Genomic DNA, 21,099 nt, shown 5'->3' on the forward strand with positions numbered 1-21,099 from the left:
GGCTGAGGCTGGGAGTGGAGTGTGGTGTGATGACCTGTTAGGGGTGCTATCTTTTTCAAGAAAGACTATCAATAAAAATGAACAGACTATCAATAAAAATGAAGGTGTCATTCACAAACGCTGAAGCATCAAACAGATATTCTAAAAGTTACATAGGTAACCTAACATTTTAAAAGCAATAGAAGTCTAATGAAAAACGCGTATCTAGAATTCAAATCAAAAGATTCAAGTCCACTACAGAAAGCAATCTAACCTGTGCCTAGAAGATGAAGGAGTCCTCCTCCTCCTAGAACGTGATCTTGATCGTGAATGCCTTCTTTTTTCTTCTTTCTTATCTAGATTTAAAAGAAAAGGAATCTGTATTTAGACTATTATCCCCATGTCAGCATTAATTCTAACAATTTCTTTATTATCTTAAGTTGTAGTTTCAAGTGCATATAACATTAAATGTTAGACATGATCATTTTACAGTTACAATATTGAAACGTACTAGAGTTGTACAAATTATCCAAGTTTTTGATAGGTCTGTATTAGATTTCTAATTCTTGGCTTGCTAAAAGGTGCCTTTGACTACCATACTTGCCAAACATAGGAGGTTATGTTTTCGTGTACTGTATTTCTGTTATTCTTCAGCTTTTTGAGGTTTATTATTTGGAATAGTGAAAATGAGTCTCCTTTCTCAGGTTCTTTCACAAAAAGTCACAATTCAGCCATAGTACAGCTTTAATTTTCATGTTTATGTATTAATAATACCTTTGCAATAAGCTTAAATATATTTTAAAAAATTGGTTTATAAAAATAAAATAGGTAAAAATATAAACATCATAAATTGCTACCTAGCAAAACATTCCTTATTCTGTATGTGTGTATATTCGTATTTGGGGTATGAAGGAGCACTCATCTTTCTCCTCCATTTAACTTCATGTGCTTTCATTGAATGCCCTCAGTATTTGGCCTGTAAACCAGTAAAGTCATGATCCACTCACTATTTGCACTGTGACAGAATTTGATTTCAGTAAAACAGATAGCCTGATATCTGCTTATCCCCCCTCTTCCCCACCAATTTTCAACTATGTAAGTGTAGAACTATATCTAGAACAGAATTGTTTTATTTCTTAGTTTTAAAATAACATGTTAGAGGGCCAGCTGGTGGCATAGTGGTTAAAGCAGCTGGATTCTGCATGACTGATTGTGTGGTTTGAATCCAGGATCCAGAGACTTGAAAGTCTTGCCCAGCTAATGTGTGTACATGCCCAACATCCCAAGAGAAGGGATTGAGGAATGGCATTCCCTTTGGGGGTGCTTTCTCACTTTTTCTCTTCAGTGAATGCATGCACACAACAGCAAACTACACACAAAACAACAACAACAACAACAACAACAACAAACACAAACATATAAGAAATTCTGGGCCACCTTGTGGCATGGTAGTTTAGAATGGCTGGATCTGGATCCGATATGGACAACTGAGTTTTGAGTCCCCAACCCAATGACTTGAGAAACATGCTGGGTGTGCACCAGCATGTGCCCCAAGTCCTGAAAAGAAGGCAAAATGGAGGAGAGACTGCAGAGTGACTATGTCCCATGATAGTGGTGGGGGTGGGGAGGCGCTTCTGCTTCTTACAACCCCTAAGTGAGTGCATGTGGCATTTGGCAAATTAAGAAAAATAGCTAAATTTTAATTTGGTACCCAATGACAGAAATAAAGCCACTGTACTCTTCATATAGACTATCATTAAAGTGAGATCGAGTTCCTCTTTTATATTTAGCTCATTTTGTTAATGAGAATCAATGGTGGATGTATATCAAATATAATTTTAAAAACTCAGAAAACACAGTAACTTGGGACCAGCAGGTGGTGTGATGGTTAAGGTGCTAGACACTTCCACAGAGTCGACCATGGTTTGAATCCTGGACCTGATGGCTTGCTGTCTTGCTTTCCATCTCTCTCTCTCTGTCTGTCTCTCTGGTCAAATTAAAATAAATGAATGAATAAATAAATAAAATTAAATAATTTTAAAAAAGAACCACAGTAATTCATAAAAAAAAAAAAAAAGCCTTCAATGATTACAATCATGAAAACAGACCATGAGAACATGGTATATCCTAGCTTTGCCATTACACAGCTGTAGCTGTGTGTTCAGCTTCTACTGCTTGCTATTGGACTCTGGCTAATATCTGCCATTGTTTTGATTTGATTATGTAATACACATGAAACACCTTGTATTATTTTACCCAATATTAATTATACTTTTAATAATTTTCCTAATAGTATAGATACTAGAATCACTTATAAAAGAAGAGCTTAAAAAAAAGAAAACACTCAACAAAAAGAAAACAACTAGAACTCAGATGGTAAATATATACATAGGCATACAATGTAATAATCATTTGTTTCCTCCCCCCTAAAAAATCTGCAAAGTCATTAGATTTTCTTTAAACAAATGACAGAAAAGCTATTTCACTTAGGTTCTCTTGATTAAATAAAAGATTGTGGAAATAAGCTACTCCAACACAGATAAAGATAAATGATTAAAAGTCACCAAAATTCCACTCCAAGTATTAGATAATCCTAGTTACTACTGACATTTTAGAACTGGAGCTATCATTGTTGCAGGGTAGGTCCTGCTTACTAGAGCCTATCTTACAACCTCTGGTCCTCTATTACACACTACATGTAGCTGGTACCAATGTGACAACCAGAAATACCAACAGCTCCAGGTATTTTCAAATATGTCTGGCTAGCACTCTACTACATGATCATTTGCTTAACCGAATTTGGAAAAATTTAAAAAACTGACCAATTATTCCACACACTCTCAATACCGTATCACCAATAGTTTAATATTCAACAAAATCTTAAAAACATATCTAACCTGGTTCTATAGCAGCAGAAATAAGGGACTGTGCTTCTCGTACTCTCTTCATAGCTTCCTCTATTTCTTTACTAGAGGTATCCGATTTCAGACTTGGTGAAACAAGACCAGCAGCTACATGATTCAACCTGAAATAGAACAATAAAGTGATGTATGAAACTATCTTAAAAGGCACACTAGCAATTCAAATATATAAATGTCTTACATAAAATAATTTCAGTAAAAATACACTTTGAAAAAAGAGGGGAGGATTCCATGATAACTTTGGTAAACAACAAACAGTATAGTATCATTTTGAATATTTACAATAAGCAGCTGCATTATAATAATTCAGAGTATCTGGAATAAGCAAAATACCTATTTAATTTTGCCGAGTTTCCATTAACTTTCCATAAATACATTTTGAGAAATGCTATACAAGAGGATATACGGATGCTAAAAATGCAATCAAACTTTCCTCATGTGATGTAAAAACTTTCTACAAATTGTAATTTTGTTGGGAAGAGCATTACCTTTTTGTTTGCAGATGGGGAGAAACTGAGGCAGAGGCCAATGGCCCACCAAAGTTACACATGAAATCCTGACTGGAAAGGCTAAAGATGCCCCTTAAGGGTTTATACATGTAAGAAAAAATTACAGACACCAGATTTAGTCAAGTAGTTATTTGTGGGGAAAGTGGGAAATGTAATTAAGAATAGGTACACAGAGAGTCAACTATATTAAGGTGATATTTTATAAGTCAAGTGGTGGACACATGCTTAGATTTTATTTAAACCACAAAATAATTTTTAAGAGAAAGAACCACTAACTACTAAAGTGAAATGATTCTGTCTTCTCTCCCCCATGCTGTCTCACTAACAGTGTGAAAGTCACACTAAGAGGAAAAAAGATCTCATTTTATATACTAAGAAATTAACAACTATAAAAAAATATCACGGGCTTGTCATATATCAAGTTGAAAATGATTTCAGTTATGGAATGAAGAGCACTGATCAAAGTGCCTAAACGATGCTGGCTATTAAATACATAATATGTACTATATCTTTCTCTAGGATGTGTTTCCTCCAGCTTTGCCCAACTCCAATTATCTTCAGAGTTTGGCCGCTGATCTTCAAATAAAGCTTTCTCCTTACAATAGTTCCCATAGCACATGTCTACTTTCCCTAAATGATTGCTCATACTTTACAGTATTTTAATATCTTTCTTCCTGACCGGAGCAAAAATGCGCTTGCTCTGAGGGCATTCATGTTTATTTTTAAATGAATCAACAAGATAGAACATTAAGCTCTTTAGCTTTCATTCTGGCAATAAGTCATTTACAATTACTATGAAAGACCCAAACTATGATAAAACAAATTCCTTTTAATTGGATTTACTTCTGGATTTGTTTGTAGAAATCAATATAAACTGCATGCCTTGATAACAACTTTCTTCTAGCTATCAGAAAAATAACTTTTCTCTAGACATTCACATACCCTATCTATCACCAATGGAAACAAAAAACTCTTACTTGGGATCAACAGTACTCATAAGCTTCAGCAACTGATCTGCAGCAAGGGACTGTGAAAACAAAAATGTAAGAATGAGATTAAACAAAACGAAAGTGGTAAAACTGGTGATGTTGGTGGATATGGTATCAGATGGAGCAGCTGTTAACAAATTACCTGAAGACCTGAGGAGTCTAAATTTTGTAGAATTACCTTTAAGAGTTCTTGAAGGGAAGTAAGTTTAACCAGTATAATATCAAAAGATCTCCACAAAGTAAGAACTATAGAAAAATTCAGCCAAATTACAATAAAGACAAAAATTTCCTTAAGCAGACTGGCAGATACTGTAATGGTTTGTCGCTGGACTCCCATGTAGTCGACTGCAGTTCACATCCCAGACCCAGCGGCCTAAAACTCACATAGGGCATGTGTATGTGTGTGCCTGAAGTCCTAAGAGAATGGACTGTGGCGTGGCCATGCCACGTGGGGGTGATTTTTTTGCTTTCTCTGTCTCTCTGGAAAATGCATGTGCCCTATGGCAAAAGTCTCTTAAAAATAAATCCTTAAGAAAACAATTTATAAACTCACGTTTTCATAACTATTTACTCTTATTCCCTGAGATATGGAGGATGCCTTGGTGTCCTGTGAGCCTATTTTGTTTTGAACTGTATTAAACAAGAAACTCTTTAGGACATATAAAGGGTTAGTAATTCAGTAACCATTAAATTCTCAGCAGTAAATTTACATAAAAAGTATTACACTCTAGAAGTTAACTTCTCTTGAGTTAAAGTTAACTTAACAAAAAGAATCCCTTTAAATATGGATTCAAATGCAGAAGGGTAACAAGTTGTACCTGAGAGTTCAAGTTTGCTCCTGGAAGCCCGAGTGCAGCAAGGGCAGGATCAAGAGTTGGAGCTCCCAAAGCAGCCAATGGAACAGCGCCAATCTGTGAAATTTCAATTTAAAACTTCATTTATATTCTTATACCAAGGATGAACAGTTTTTTCCTCCCCATAAAGGGTCATAAAGAAACCAGACCAATTTTGTAGATTACTTGGCCTCTGTTGCAACTATTCATTGTACATAAATCTATCTTAACTCTTACCATTATAGCTCAAAAACAGCCACTAACAAAACAAAAGGACATGGCTGTGTTCCAATAGAGAGAGAGTAACAATAACAGGAGCCTGAATCAAGAGCTTAGTTCGTCAACCCTTGCTCTGTATGATGGAACCATTTTTCATTCATCACACATTTCCTCTTAAAATCAAGATTCAGGGTAAGAAACTATCAAGTATTTTAACACATTACTGTACCAATTATATTTACTGCTTCACAATTCCAAATCCACTGTCCTTTGCTCTGCTTTGTGATACTATAGGCAGAACAATTAATTGTTATTGAATTAATCTCATTAGTTATTAATTCTTTATATTACATGTTCCCTATTTAAGTGACTGGGGTTCTGTATACTGTCTGATACAATTCCTATTAATCCATGATTTAATAAGACACAAACCATGTGAACTCCTGTAGCTTTAGATGCCATCTGACTTTACACAAGTACTGTGCTACTTTTAATCAATATTTAGGAGATACAAAGTACCAAACTCTCCGTAATTTAAGCATTTACTGAGAATAGGTTGAATGCTATGCTCTGAATTTAAACTGCTAATATAGTCATCACACGATTTTTCCAGCGTGCATGTGTGTCTTTGTGTTGTTTTAGGCCAAGTCTATGCTATGATCACTCTGCCTTCTAAGCAGCTGGAACCCCAGGTATGCACCACCATGCCTGACCCATTCAGGTAAAGTTTGGCTGCAAGTCCTCCTGCCTCAATCTCCTGAGTAGGTAGAACAAGTGCCAACCGCCAACCCTGACCATTTAAGGTTGGAATTCAAGCCAGGCCTCTTAAGTGGCTTATGTCTACCCATCAGCAGTGTCCACCATGCACTGCTGGGCTACTGTTTCATACATCAAAGGGATGAAGAAACTACCAAATAGTCATTTTACATATAAAAGAACAAGACTTGGCATCACCCCTGTAGGTTAGGGACTAAAGGAACTAGATCCCACATGGCCAACTATACAGTTTGAATCCTGGATCATGATTTGGAAAACATGCCATATGTATGTGCTCCAAATTCCACAAATGGAGAAAGGATTGCAGCGTGATTGCACACTTTGAGAGGTCCTCCCTCCCTCTTTATCTGGCAAGTGCATGTACCCTACTAGGAATTAAAAAAAAAAAAAAAAAAAAAAAAAAAAAAAAAAAAAGGAAAAAAAAGAGAACGAAACCACACAAACTAGAGTATAAGTGATAATCAAACTTATACCCAAAAAAGCCTGGGAACTCCTGATCTTTTCATAATATATTATAGTTCACTTTATGTTCAAAAGTTAAAAGAACTAATTATTTACACAGGGAGAATGAATAAATGCATTTCATGCATTTTTGGTTTTATAATTATGAATCATCAGTCAGTACTATCTGTGAACCACTGAGACGTTAAAATTCATGGTATTTAAAGTGTTTTCAGTTCTAAAACAATATGCTTTGTACAGTACTTTGTACATCAGTGTTAGAATCATTAGTTTAACCAATATTATTTCATCTTCCCTGTATTAAACATCCTCATCAAGAATTATTTTATGCTCCATAAGATTATTCCGCAATGACTTATGAGATAGCTTGAAAACCAATGGCAAAATCAACTTAGCTGGTGTTCTCATTTTTAGGATGTTCTTAAAATGCAAACTTCTAAGAGATTGTTATTATTTATGATTTCAATACAGTCTTCAAAAACAGTGTGATATTGTTCTATGAATTAGAAATCTCAACATTTTTAGAATTCAAACATATCTAGCTTTCTCCATAATTCTGTGTTCCTTTCCCTTCTTTATAAATTCAGTGGAACTAGTACCTGGGTAAGTGGGTTAGGAGTAGGCAGGAGTCCACCACCAGGCAGAAGACCTGCCACTGCATTAGCTGGTGCCAACAGAGACAAAGCCTTAGTCTCATCAGGAATAACTCCTGCAGAGAAACACCCTTGCATTAGAACACATTCTTTTTTAAGACAGAAAACACACAAAAACACCCAGAAAATGTCTCCCTGATACACCACCTGAGTTTGTTGAAAGTACTTATGTTCGCTAAAATATAAAGCTTGATTTCTATGATTATTTATCATTAATCTTATGTCAGAATGAAACTTCAATGTGTGAAAATTTGTTTCCTTTTTCTCTACAAATGGTTAAGTTTCTAGAGTAAAAAAAAATAGCACAATACACACTACTTTTTTGTTAACACTGCCAAGATTTCATCACCTGTACTCGATTTTTAAGTCATGAACCAAACGTAAGCAAGCACAGTCGGTTCTCCAGGGGTGTGCTCTCAACTTTCAAAAGCTGTTTTATGAACAACGACTCGTGTCGGCTGCTTCACTATAAAGCACACAGAAAAATCAAGATACACAAGACAAAAAAAGTTTGATTTAGGGGTTAATAATATGGTACAGTTACTATGATTTTTTTACACCTACCATACAAATTTTGTAAAAATTAAGAGAAGAAAAGTATGTAAAGGAAATATTCTGTTGGAATCAAGCGTAGGGCTTTTGCTGACTCATGAAAACGAATATGGATGTTTCTGAAGGTCTCTGAATACACACGATGTGTGTTTGGGAGTGAGAGAGAAAGAGAGAGAGAATAGGTAAACAACATGGCACATTCCTTACCTGTATAGTAAAATGCTTTATGTTCCAACATGTGCCATGCTAACCATACCAAAAAATGATGCTATATAGTTATCAGTTCAAAAGCTAACTCAGCCAAACTCCTTAAGCCAAAAACGACATGTATGTCTGTTTTTAAAGCCTAATCTGTGTATTCAGATAAAATCTAAGGGTCCTAAGACAAATATTTATGTAGACAATTTAAATTCTATCCAACAGCAAAAGCCCTATACAGATGGATTAATCTGTTAATGTGCCCAAGCCCCCAAAATGAGAGTTCAATAATACAATTAAACTACATATTTGCAAATACCAGTAGTATTTCTGTAATACATATTAAGAAACTGCATCTCATCATAAAACATACAATATGTACAGGGCACTTAAGAGAAACTGGATAAGCTGCAGAAGAAAACTGTTGGGTGGTATTTTCAGCAGGGCCTGGTATATAGTTCAGGCTGAACCAGGGAAAAGAACTGTAAAACACAACAACAAAAAAGAAAAACCACTGTTAAATAAAGGTAATGGTTCCTTCCACCTATACTGAGAAGTGCCGATAATATAAACAAATGTATACTACACAGCACTGTTATCTTGCTTGTGTCAGAGCTGTCATCAATTTAGATACCGAGAGTTATGGAGGGGAGGGGGGAAGAAGATCATTTAGATATAGGGCATTAATGCATCATATTAACAAACCTACAAAGATTATGGGATAATTTTGCATGCAAAATTATGTCTCAAGAGGATATATTAAATATCACATCTTACTCAAAATAGTGCATTTGCAACATTTCTGACAAACTAGAATCCTCTTGAATTTATTGTGAGACACCTGATAGAAGATCTGCATCCATTAAAAAAAGTCATGCATCTGATCCTCTGATTAAAAAAGACTATTTGAAAATAAAACTACAATTTAAAAATAGCAATGAGGCCCCTCACCAGTTAATTTTCATGCGTCAAGAGTATTTTTTTTACTGCTGCTTTGATAGAACCATGAAATACTGCATGAATGTGTAGAAATGAAAGAAAAAGAAACAGACAAAAGAAACAAACATTAACCAAGGAACCTAAATAACCCCCAAATCCATTACTATTAAGAGTTCCTTCCAAATCCAGCTATCTCAGTTTTACCAATTAAAACTATTCCTTACCGTAGACTTTGTCTATTGTTTTAAAACACTGACCAAGAGCCAACACCAAAATATAAGAGCTAAAACCAGAGTGAATGCTAACAAAGGTACTGAATACATTAAGTTATTTAGTGAAGATGACATTAATACAGTATATCATATCAGAAGTTAAATACACCAAAAATAAATTTCCTGACCAAGTATTTCTACAATTCTATAAATACTTCCTGATACTTCATGTCCAAAAACATATCTAGGAAATTTTCTATGCTCTAACATTATTTATGAAAGCCAGTTATATGATATACTGTATTATGTTCAGGGTTTGGGAATTATAATTAGTCATTACGAATTCTTTAAATTTAAAGACTAACTAAAAATGCTTTGCATATTACTCACATGATCTCACCCTTGTTCCAAGACCTATCATATATTATACTTATCCTGAACTTGAATTCTGTAAATTTTCTGTTGATGGTAAGTCTTATTTTACAACAGGCACACTGACATAAAAGAAATTGCTTAACTAAACACACTAACTCAAAAGTTTATCTACTTTAAAACCTTAAAACTGGGTTCACACATTTTAGTACCTTGGAAATAGATGTACTGTTACCATATAGCATGTCTTAACCAATCTATGAATTTAAGTTACTTTCTTTAGAAAACCAGAGGCAATTTAAGTTTTAAGAACTAGACATTTCACAACTTTAACAAGGTATGGTGTAAATGCTCACATTTGTATTCAAAGATCTAAGATAGCATCTAAAATCAACATTATCAAGATTCAGGTTCCACTGACCAGTTTATTAAGAAAAGGGGAAACCATTTAAATCCTGGTCAGCATATTTACTAAATTATTGACTTAAGAACCAGTAATTTTATCATATTTCAGCGTTATTGTTGATCAAAATTTATAGTTACCCAAAGCAAATCAAGTAGCAATACACTGGGAACAGACTATTTATAAAATATGCCTTAGAAATTTTACGAAATGGCATTAAAATAAGTGCTGTCGTGTCACAGTGGCTTTTTTTAGATCCAAAAAACCTGCTCATTTTTTTCTGTCAAATTACTTTAACAGCCTAAAATGTAAAAAGAGAGAAAATGTAGTTAACAAATGGTTACACCAGGAAAACACTTGGGGGACTTGAGTGCTTGCTGGCCTTTAGTTAATGTCTAGAATCCCCTGTAGCTGCAGAGGACCCACTGTTTTTCAGTCATCTGGAAGGGTTTTGCATTTGCCTTCTCCACTATAAAAATCACACACACAAATAACAGAGAGAAGAATTTATTATTTAGAGATATTCTAGAAAATATAGCAAGAATGAACAAGAAAATCTGGCATTAAAACAAAACACCCAGTGCCCATTTGGCACCTAAACTACAGGAAATCTTGAATTTTCACAAAAACCAAAATCATTGCAACCCTTGGTATACTGGAATTCAATGTGGGAATTTTTTTTCAGGTTATCAGTGCAAGGAAACATTAAGGAAATAAAACTAAGCTAGGGACTTATTTAAAACAGACCATCATGCATTTATTTGAAGGTTTCTGTGTAAATGTACATGGAATGAATCATTCATCTTCAGGACTTTTTCATAAAACTTAACCTTAATTTAACTAAATAAAAATTATCTCAGGGAATTAAAAGAACATGGTTTTAATAAACTTAAAAATGTTTTAAAAGAAAACAAAGGTTAAATATCTTATAAAAACAGATCTGATTTCTAATTTAAAAAAAATCCGCAAACAAAAATGATGGACTGCAGTATAACAAGGGTTTCAAATGTTAATAGCTTAGATTTTAACATGCTACTAATGCTCACTCTATAGCTATACTGAGGTAGATGGTCATCTTAGGATGCCCACATAGGTAGTTAAACAAAGCACAAACCTTCTGCATATGGTACGACTATCAAAGCTCTGTCAACGAATACAGTGTTTGTCAGATGCTGCGCCACAACTGCTGAGTCTGGATCATGGAACTTAACAAAGCACACCCGAGATGAAACTGGCAAAGGTGAGTCACTAAAAAAAAAAAAAAAAAAAAAAGACATAAGAGAAAAAAAAAATCGGCTAAAACACAAATGTGTAATTCATAAACCAACACTTGCATTTCAAAACAAAATAGGCAGATAAAAATACTTAATCATGTGTATATTAATTTAACCAGCTCAAAAGAAAATGTTTCATAACTTGTAGTGTAGATAAAAACCTAGAATCAGTATTCATATTTACAACATACCAGATTTAAAAGAGTTTGATACAAAGAGATAGCAAGTGATTACTTTTGGTTTAGACACTTTTCATTATGCCTGATATCTGAAAGTTAAAATGAATGAAGAATTTATCACTTTAAGAAAATACATCTAGTAGACAACCTTGACCTACACAGTAAACTGTTTCATGCCCTGTCTTTCATCTACAGCATGTTACAAAATCCTAGGTATTGTCAATAATAAAGGGTCTCTGGCTTAGAGTGCTTCCAGAGCAAAAAAAAGTTTAAGCACTTATGGGACAGTAATCTAGTCCACAGGTACTACTATGTAAAATTACAATGAACTGAAAGAACCACTTCCCTCAGCAAACTGCTTCCTTAGGGAAAAGAAAAGGACGTACTGGGGCCAGCAAGTGGTGTCGTGGTTAAGGCGCTGGCCTCCCAAGTGACTGATTGTGGTTCAAGTCCAGGACCTGTTTGCTTGAAACTCATGTCAGGTGCGTGTGTGTACCCTACATTGCAAGAGAAGAATGAAGAAGAGAATTCAGAGTGGCCATCCCTTCTAGGGGGTGATTTCTCTATTTCTGTCTCTTTGGCAAACACAAGCACCCTATAGCAAAAATCACTCCCCCCCAAAAAAAACAAAGAAAAAAAGAAGAAAGTACTGAAGTGCAAGCTATGATGGTGTAAATACATAATGCAGGGCGGGGGGCTCCTTTCTTTAAATAAATTTAAAAGATTAAATAAAGGTGTTTTTTTTTCCTTCCCCAACCCCAGTCCACAAGCTACATGAAAACTGAGAACTTAAGGCCATAGGAATGTCATTCCTAGCTAGACATTATTTGTTGGAAAAAATAAAAATTATCTAGGTTTCTTCACTCTACCACATTAACTCAATTGAGATCTCAGATGAAGTACTGAGATCCTTCTCCTCTTTTTAATCCTCCCTATTTTAATATGCACCTAGGGTAAAGAACCACTGATCTACTTTAACAAGGTAATTATATCTTAAGATTCAATAATGGGAAGGGAAAGCCATAGCATTATTTAAATGTCACTTGAATGAAGCTTCACTGTTAACTTACCTAATAAAACAGAAAGGCTCACGTGCACACAAAAAAAGTATAATTGTATCCGACTGTTTTTCACTAGGTATTTCAGATACAAACTCATTGTTTTTTTAAGACAGTCTCACTATCATGATCTTTCTGTTGTGACTCCGTCTCTCAGTCAGAACTAGAGGCATATGCCACTAAATCCAGCTCTTTTGTAGGGAGGATTTCACTATGTTGCCTAGGCAAGCCTAGAGCTTGCAATCTCCTGCTTGAGCCTCCAGAGAAACTGGGATTACAGGTGCATGCCATCACACTGGGCCTTTAGAGTGGACCAGGAATCAATCTCAGGCCTCCCACATGGTCCCAACCTACACAACACAGGGTATTATCAACATATTCAGCATTGAAAATAATTTTTTTTTAAATTTGGGCACTAAAAGAAAATAATTTTATCATAACTTGAATACTAGCACGAAGTGGGATCAGCAGTTGACGTAATGGCTATGTCGCTGAACTCCCATGTAGTCGACCACGGTTCAAGACCCAGACCTGTTAAAGCTTAAAATCACGCTGGGCACATGTGTGTGCGCGCCCAAAACCCTGAGAGGAGAATGGAGGAGAAGGTGGGGCATGGCCATCCCCCCTGGGGGGCGATTTTTGTCTGTCTCTGTATTTCTGGTGGGCACACATGCCCTATAGCAAAAACCTCTCCAAAATAAATAAATAAATAAATAGATAGATAAACAACAAACCACTAGCATGAAGCTATCTACAGAGCCTGGAAACTCAAACCTGCTAGGATTATAATGCAAGTTTCCTTAAAGGGATCTCCCATACTAAGAATAGATCCTGGTTTAAAGCAGCATGATTATCAAATTCACAAAGAAATAGAATCCACCTTGTTGTAAGGCTTATTGCTTTTGAAAGGACAGGGTTTTAGTTGTTTTTAAAAATCAACTGTGAAAGTACCACTGGTCAAAAAGTTAATGATGTTGTACCCAGAGTGGTAGGGGAAAAAATGTGTTAGCAGTTCTAGTACTAGAAGTATATCTCCCCCCCTTTTTTGGTCATCCATGTGCCAGGATCAGAGGGGTATGCCCAGCACAACACATATAGGTCAATCTAGGAAATGATCCCTGATCTTTCATATGGATTTCTGGATTGCACACCACTACAGCTGGGCCAAAAAATCCCTCTTAATTCTATCATCCTGTGTTATTAACACCTAATGCAATGGATCTAGGACTTATACTTTAATACAATTTTTCCATAAACTATTTGAAGTCCAAAAAGAATTAAAGGATGGGTCTATTTTGATGCAAAACAATTTTGAAATCCATGCATTTTAAAAATAATATGCATCTCCATGCCCCCACCCCCGCTTTCTGGAGAGGTTTTTGCTATAGGGAATGTGCACTTGCCAAAAAGAGAGAGAGAGACAGAAAGTGAGGAATGGCCACATCACAATTCCTTCTCCTCCATTCTCCTCTTGGGATCTTGGGCACGCATGCACATATGCCTGGTTTGACCAGATCTGGGACTAGAACTGCAGTCTAGCAGATCATGGGAGTCTAGTGACATAGTCATTATGACAACTGCTGGGGTCCATAAACTTGGGGAGGATCTCTTTTAATTAAAAAAAAAAAAAAAAAGTCCTAGTTTTTTTTAATTTTAATTTTTTAGGTTTTGGTTTTTTGTTTTTTTTGCCTTAGGGAGCATGTGCTCTCCAGAGACTGACAGTGAGAGGGAAAGTGAGAAATCACCCCACTCTGGGGTGGGGGAGGGGAGTGGACACACTGTAATCTCTTCTGCATTCTCCTCCTGGGATGTTGAACACACAAGCACCCTCACTGGTGTAAGTTTCAAGTCTCTGGGGCTGGGATTTGAACTGTGGTCAATCATGTGGGAGTTCAGTAACATAACTGCTATGCCATGTGCTGGCCCAAATGTCTTAGTTTTCACTACCAGGTCATGTCAAGGGAACACAATTATTCCTTTGTATATTTCAGTAACTGTAATGGTGCTGGTGGGGGGAGTTTAAGATAGAATATGAATAAATTGAATACCATAAAAACCATTACTAAAAAAGAAAAATAATCTCTATTTCTTTTAGATATAAAATAGCAGTTACTCTGGGATTTTATGCAAGTGCTATTACTAAAAAAGTAAATGTCTGTTTTTACTTCATGTCTGTTAGAGATGAGACAGAGGAAACTGAGGAACAAGATAGGGGAAAGTGAGCGAGGTCAGATGCTTTTGCCTTTTACCGAACAGTGGTATTGTTTGCAATGGTTCTTAAGGTGTCTTCTGGGGGGCTGCTATAGAACACTTAGGTTTCTTTTCACATACAAAATTCAAGTTTCTGTTGTTTATCTAAAGACCAATCAGAGAATCACCTTTAGGAAGGAACCCTGATTTTTAAGATCCTCCACTGATATTTTCTCTTGAGTTTACAACCCCCTCAAAGTTGCAGATATATATATCAAAGGTAACATTTTATCTAAAAACTTGGACCCTTTTGCTCTCAAATGTACTTTCCTTCATCACGTCAAGAAACACAGAAGTGTTGTAGTTATTAAAACAATTTCTTTCTGTAAAGGTGAACTAAATTCTTTATCCTAAACATAAATTTTCTAAGTTATTTATACTCGGATGACCAATAAAGTATTCATTTTGGGTCATCAAAAAGTTATTAATGGGGATGGACAGGTGGTGTAGTAGTTAAAGGTGCTGGATTCCCACATTGGCAGACCATGGTTCGACCTGGGCCTGGCTGCTTACTTTCTCACCTTCCCTCCCTCTCTGATTAAGCAAAAAAATAAATTAATTAATTAATTTAAAAAGGAATTAAATAAATAAATCTTAATAAAATTATGAATTAACACTTACCTAAGTGTTACAGACTTCATTTAGTATACTACTTCGATATGTTTCACTTGGATTAACATAAGCACTCTAGGTATAATCTCCACAAAGGAACTCTACTGAACCAAACTTTTTTCTTTCTGTCTTTTAAGATTTGTTTACTATAGGGTTTATGTGCTTGCTGGAGAGGGATAGACCAGAAAGTGAAAAATCATCCCCCCTCCCCCCAGGGTGGTGCCACAATCCCTTTTACAATCCGTTTGGGATTTGGGCACACAAGCACCTGGCATGTTTTTCTGGCTGCTGGGTCCAGGACTTGAATTGTGGAGTTAGCCATGTGGTATCCAGACCCTCAACCACAAGACCACGTGCTGGCCCCCAAACCAAACTTTTGAATACCTACTACACGTAGAGAAGGACATAATCCAATAAACTTCAGATGAAGTGGTAAAGAAAAGTTGTACTATTGTAGTTCAAATACTAGTTCTGACACTGGCAGTGTGGCCTGAGCACACAAAATCTAGATTAATTTCAGTTTGCTCATCTGTAAAACAGTGAAATACATTCTTCCTCTGGGCTTTTTTTTTTTTTTTTGGAGAGTTTTTTTTGGCTATAGGGCTCGTGCGCTCGCCAGACAGACAGAGATGGAGAGATAGAAAGTGAGAAATCACCCCCCCGGGGGGATAGCCACACCGCAACCCATTCTCCATTCTCCTCTCGGGATCTTGGTCACGCATGCACACGTGCCCGTTGTGAGTTTAAGCCGCCGGGTCCAGGACTCAAACTGCAGTCGACTATGTGGGAGTCCAGCGACATAGCCATTACGCTAACTGCTGGTCCCCTTCCTCTCGGCTTTAAAGGACTGAGTGAGATATATTGGCTTGAAAACACCAGGCACATGCATGTGATCCCCAGGATCCTGACAGGATAATTGGAAAATGGACTGCAGTGTAACCAAGCCCTATTGGGTGATGTGAGCATGTGTCCTATGTTAAAAAAAAAAAGGATAAATGTGAAAGGTGCTTACACAGACATTGAATGCTGAATTTTCAACGTGTTTTAGTAACAAGTAGAATCAAAGTAACTTGTTCTTAAAATAGGAAAGAATTGTATAGACATTATTTGTAGCTCTAGATAAAACTATAGATCAGTAGTTTTGGCTTAAAAGAATCAAGAAATAGATGGACTCAGGACACTTTCTTGAGCAGGTTGTCATTTAAATGTTCGCCAAAATCCCAAAAACTAACCCCAAATTAGGCAATTATAAGTGAAATTAAATTTTCGTGGGTGTGTGCGTCTGTATGTATGTACTTTAAAAATGCCTTTCAGGCTATTTGATGAGCCCAAACCTCATACTCTACAAAATGCAGGCAATTAAACTTATCAACAGATAGTAGGTACTATGGAGAAAAACAAAGCAGTGTTAAGGAGGACAGAGGAGACAGAGCAGGGGAGCTGTATTCTTAGACATGGTAAAGGGAAGGCTTCTTTGGTTAAGGAGACATTTCAGAAACAGAAGTGAGAATGTCATGGGCACACAGAGTGGAAAAAGTGTTCCAGGTTTTTATGAATGCCATTTTTGGGGAAATTAAAATATATTATAAAACATCTGGTGTCAAATGTGTATGGAATAGATGGAATTTTCTACAGTGTGAGCTGTCCATCTTATTCTAATGATTAAGAGTAAATATTTTTGATGATGAAACCCTTCTGGACTATCAGAAATGCACAGCACACAATCAGTGGCAAATCACTATTGAAAACTCGAGTAGAGTTAATAGAATTTGTCAAGACAGAATTCCCACTTTCTGTAGGTCAGATTAACCATTGAAATTTAAATCTGCTGAAAAACAAAAACCCAACAGGAAAAGTTGCCATCTACAGTACTGTTGGATCTGGAATGCTACTAAAGGTAACAGTACATCATTTACTGCATTGTAACTTTGTACATTTGGGAAAAAAAAAAAAAAAAATCCCTGAGTAGGAATATAAAAAAAGGAGTCAAAAGGCTAAAACGTTTCAATATATCTCATTCTAATACAGAGAAAGGAGACCTCTTAGGGTATACAAAATTCTGGAGCTCACATGATTATTCTGAATATGATGAAATATACATTTGACTACAAAGCAAAAAGCCAGACTCTGGCTCATCAATAGCTTGTTCTGATACTGTAAATGAATTAAGGTAAAATATGAACTAATAAAAATGCCTACACCTCTTTTTATTAATACATCATAAAAAGAACATCTTTAGGTAATAAACTGAGCACGTAGAGCCAGAAGCTATTTCTGAAAGTCTTAGTAATGTGTGGAACAGCAAAGAACTATGATCTAAACGAACTGAACACCAGGCTGGTAGGTGGCATGGTGGTTAAGGGTGCTGGACTCCCTCCCAAATAGCCAACCATGGTTTGAGTCCTGGACCTGGCGGTTTGCTTTCTCACTTTCTCTGTCCCTTTCTGATCAGATCTAAATAAATAAAGAAAGTTAAATAAAATTATTCTTTAGAAAAAACCTGAATACCAAAATCTTATACTCCAATAATAAAATACAATAAAGCGTATTCTCATTTTCTGCCATTTTACTGTTTATTAATTTTAGAAAATTACATTATTTTGAATTATTCTTCTCATATTTATTATATCTTATCTTACACCATAACTTACGGAAATTTTTCTTCAAAATTTATCTACCCGCTTGTGAGAATTCTCACAGCACCTTGTGAGAAAACAAAACTAACAACAATCATCTATTTACGTATCTGTTTATTATCAAAGTCAATTGTCCTTTATTTACCAAAGCAAGTCAAGTTCCCGATCAAAATAACTACAATAAAAGCAAGTGTTGGTTCCCAGAACCCCACACCTCATGCAAATTAACAATTGGACACTTTTTCTGTCTATGAGAGGTCTTTAGAAAGGTCATGTGAAATGTGTAAAATTAAAAAACCATACGTGGATTTCAAAAGTATTTTGCACCAAGATAAACTGGAACTTTAATTGTATTTTCCACGAAGTTTCTGAAGTCCTTCCATATTTCAATAAAGTTAAGGACATCATACCAATTTGAAACACTATTAATAACATGAAGACTTTTTTAGTGAAAAATGCTAACACTAAGCAAATACTTCATTATGATTAGTCCGTAAATGATTTTACTGAACAGAAATGTACAAAGCTTAACGATTTATGCAACACCAGTAGATTCTTTCAGGAATTCAATTTGCTTAGTACTTAAATGACATCATAAAACTGGGTACTGTTCACCAACAATAACATCTGAATTTTTCACTTTTCCACCACTGAGTCTTCCCAACAAGCACACATCTGTTTTGTTATTTCAAGCGGCTGCTCTACCATTCTCTACATTTTATACTACTTCTTAAATCGAGCCTCAGTTATTTTTCTTTACAATTAATCAACAAATGAGTGTGAGGCAGATTAAAAAACAGCCACACACTGGTTCTCAACACTCTGTAAAATTCCTTTTCTTCTCAAGAACTGTAAACAAACACAGATTGGACATTATTTAAACAAAGGAAAATCCCAGATTTCACCCATAACCCACTTTTTATATTAAAGAGATTATGCATTAAGACTCACTGAATCTTTAGAAAAAACCTGAATACCAAAATCTTATACTCCAATAATAAAATACAATAAAGCGTATTCTCATTTTCTGCCATTTTACTGTTTATTAATTTTAGAAAATTACATTATTTTGAATTATTCTTCTCATATTTATTATATCTTATCTTACACCATAACTTACGGAAATTTTTCTTCAAAATTTATCTACCCGCTTGTGAGAATTCTCACAGCACCTTGTGAGAAAACAAAACTAACAACAATCATCTATTTACGTATCTGTTTATTATCAAAGTCAATTGTCCTTTATTTACCAAAGCAAGTCAAGTTCCCGATCAAAATAACTACAATAAAAGCAAGTGTTGGTTCCCAGAACCCCACACCTCATGCAAATTAACAATTGGACACTTTTTCTGTCTATGAGAGGTCTTTAGAAAGGTCATGTGAAATGTGTAAAATTAAAAAACCATACGTGGATTTCAAAAGTATTTTGCACCAAGATAAACTGGAACTTTAATTGTATTTTCCACGAAGTTTCTGAAGTCCTTCCATATTTCAATAAAGTTAAGGACATCATACCAATTTGAAACACTATTAATAACATGAAGACTTTTTTAGTGAAAAATGCTAACACTAAGCAAATACTTCATTATGATTAGTCCGTAAATGATTTTACTGAACAGAAATGTACAAAGCTTAACGATTTATGCAACACCAGTAGATTCTTTCAGGAATTCAATTTGCTTAGTACTTAAATGACATCATAAAACTGGGTACTGTTCACCAACAATAACATCTGAATTTTTCACTTTTCCACCACTGAGTCTTCCCAACAAGCACACATCTGTTTTGTTATTTCAAGCGGCTGCTCTACCATTCTCTACATTTTATACTACTTCTTAAATCGAGCCTCAGTTATTTTTCTTTACAATTAATCAACAAATGAGTGTGAGGCAGATTAAAAAACAGCCACACACTGGTTCTCAACACTCTGTAAAATTCCTTTTCTTCTCAAGAACTGTAAACAAACACAGATTGGACATTATTTAAACAAAGGAAAATCCCAGATTTCACCCATAACCCACTTTTTATATTAAAGAGATTATGCATTAAGACTCACTGAATTAACTGTGTCATAAAGGGCTTAAACTTTGAATTATACTCGTTGGTCCAGAATCACTTAACAGCAACATTGTTAAATAAGTAAGCCACAAACCTACAAAATTCAATGCCAAATTAAACACAGGCATAAAATATTTCGTTCCTTTTCCCATAGAACAGTTAAGAAAAAAAAGCAGTTAAACTATATACAGAACGCATAAAGCGGTCTTGCTTTAAAGTGTCTAAAGCAAAACGACCACGTTGGCATAATTTAAGAGGAAAAAATTCCCAAGATTAAGAGCTAGTGACTTGGAATCTAAAAAGCCCTGGCCCTGCGTCTCTGCATTTTTTTCTGTAGGCCTACGACCAAGATTCTTTAAGAGCATTCAACAGCCAAAGCAGCCTCGGCCAGGGAAGCAGCGACAAGGGCCTAAGGAAATGGTGTGGGTTAGGCCCAGGCTGGGGCGGCGTTAGCAAAAACGGCGATGGTGGACGGTACTCACTCCGGCGGGAAGAGGCGCAGTTCGTCGATCTTGCCTAGGAAACCGAAGAGTGTCCGCATCTGCTCAGAGCTAGCGCTCGGGGAGACATTAGTCACCTGGATTACCTCGGTGCCGCCGCCGCCACCGCCACCGCCTCCGCCACCGGGCCCGCCGCTGGGGCCTGGGCCCGCAGTGCTGGGGACGACGGTAGTGTTGCTCATGGCGCTGCTCGCGTGCTCGCTCCTGCTTTAACACATCAAACACACAACAAACAGTGAGAGGGAGGGGGAAGAGGAACCGGTTCGCCGGAGAGGAGAGAAGAGGGTGTCCGATGCTACCGCCGCTGTCGCCGCCGCCGCCGTTTCTCCGCCCCGCCGCACGCCGGGGTGGGGGAGGGGAAGAGAGCGCGCGAGTTCGAGGCCCGAGAAAACAAACGGCCGCCCCCACCTCGCCTCCAACCACCTCACTAGCGGCCTGCGCTCCCCACAATGCCTTGCGGCGCAGAGGCGCGTCGCCGTCGGGGCCGCCCCCCGCCAGGCCCGGCCGGCCCCCC

The 21,099-nt window shown here is 36.4% G+C and overlaps 1 protein-coding gene across 12 annotated transcripts in view; it reads right to left on the minus strand.

Annotated features, from left to right (window-relative positions):
* Positions 1-21,099, minus strand: part of SRSF11 (serine and arginine rich splicing factor 11) — a 42,796-nt gene that overhangs the window by 10,389 nt on the left and 11,308 nt on the right. For 2 of the 12 annotated variants that reach the window (XM_027767739.1, XM_027767737.1), the window contains exons 2-9: positions 20,568-20,789; positions 11,133-11,266; positions 7,289-7,398; positions 5,217-5,309; positions 4,387-4,436; positions 3,389-3,481; positions 2,877-3,004; positions 254-335 (exon numbers count right to left, since the gene is read on the minus strand). In XM_027767739.1, coding sequence (XP_027623540.1) covers positions 254-335; positions 2,877-3,004; positions 3,389-3,481; positions 4,387-4,436; positions 5,217-5,309; positions 7,289-7,398; positions 11,133-11,266; positions 20,568-20,767 — 890 coding nt within the window. In that variant the 5' untranslated portion in view covers positions 20,768-20,789. The other 10 variants (XM_027767740.1, XM_027767745.1, XM_027767741.1 and 7 more) reach the window with 10 other exon arrangements.

The sequence above is a fragment of the Tupaia chinensis genome, unplaced genomic scaffold (assembly GCF_000334495.1).
Source record: "Tupaia chinensis unplaced genomic scaffold, TupChi_1.0 Scaffold144529_1, whole genome shotgun sequence".
In the NCBI taxonomy this organism is placed as follows: domain Eukaryota; kingdom Metazoa; phylum Chordata; class Mammalia; order Scandentia; family Tupaiidae; genus Tupaia; species Tupaia belangeri.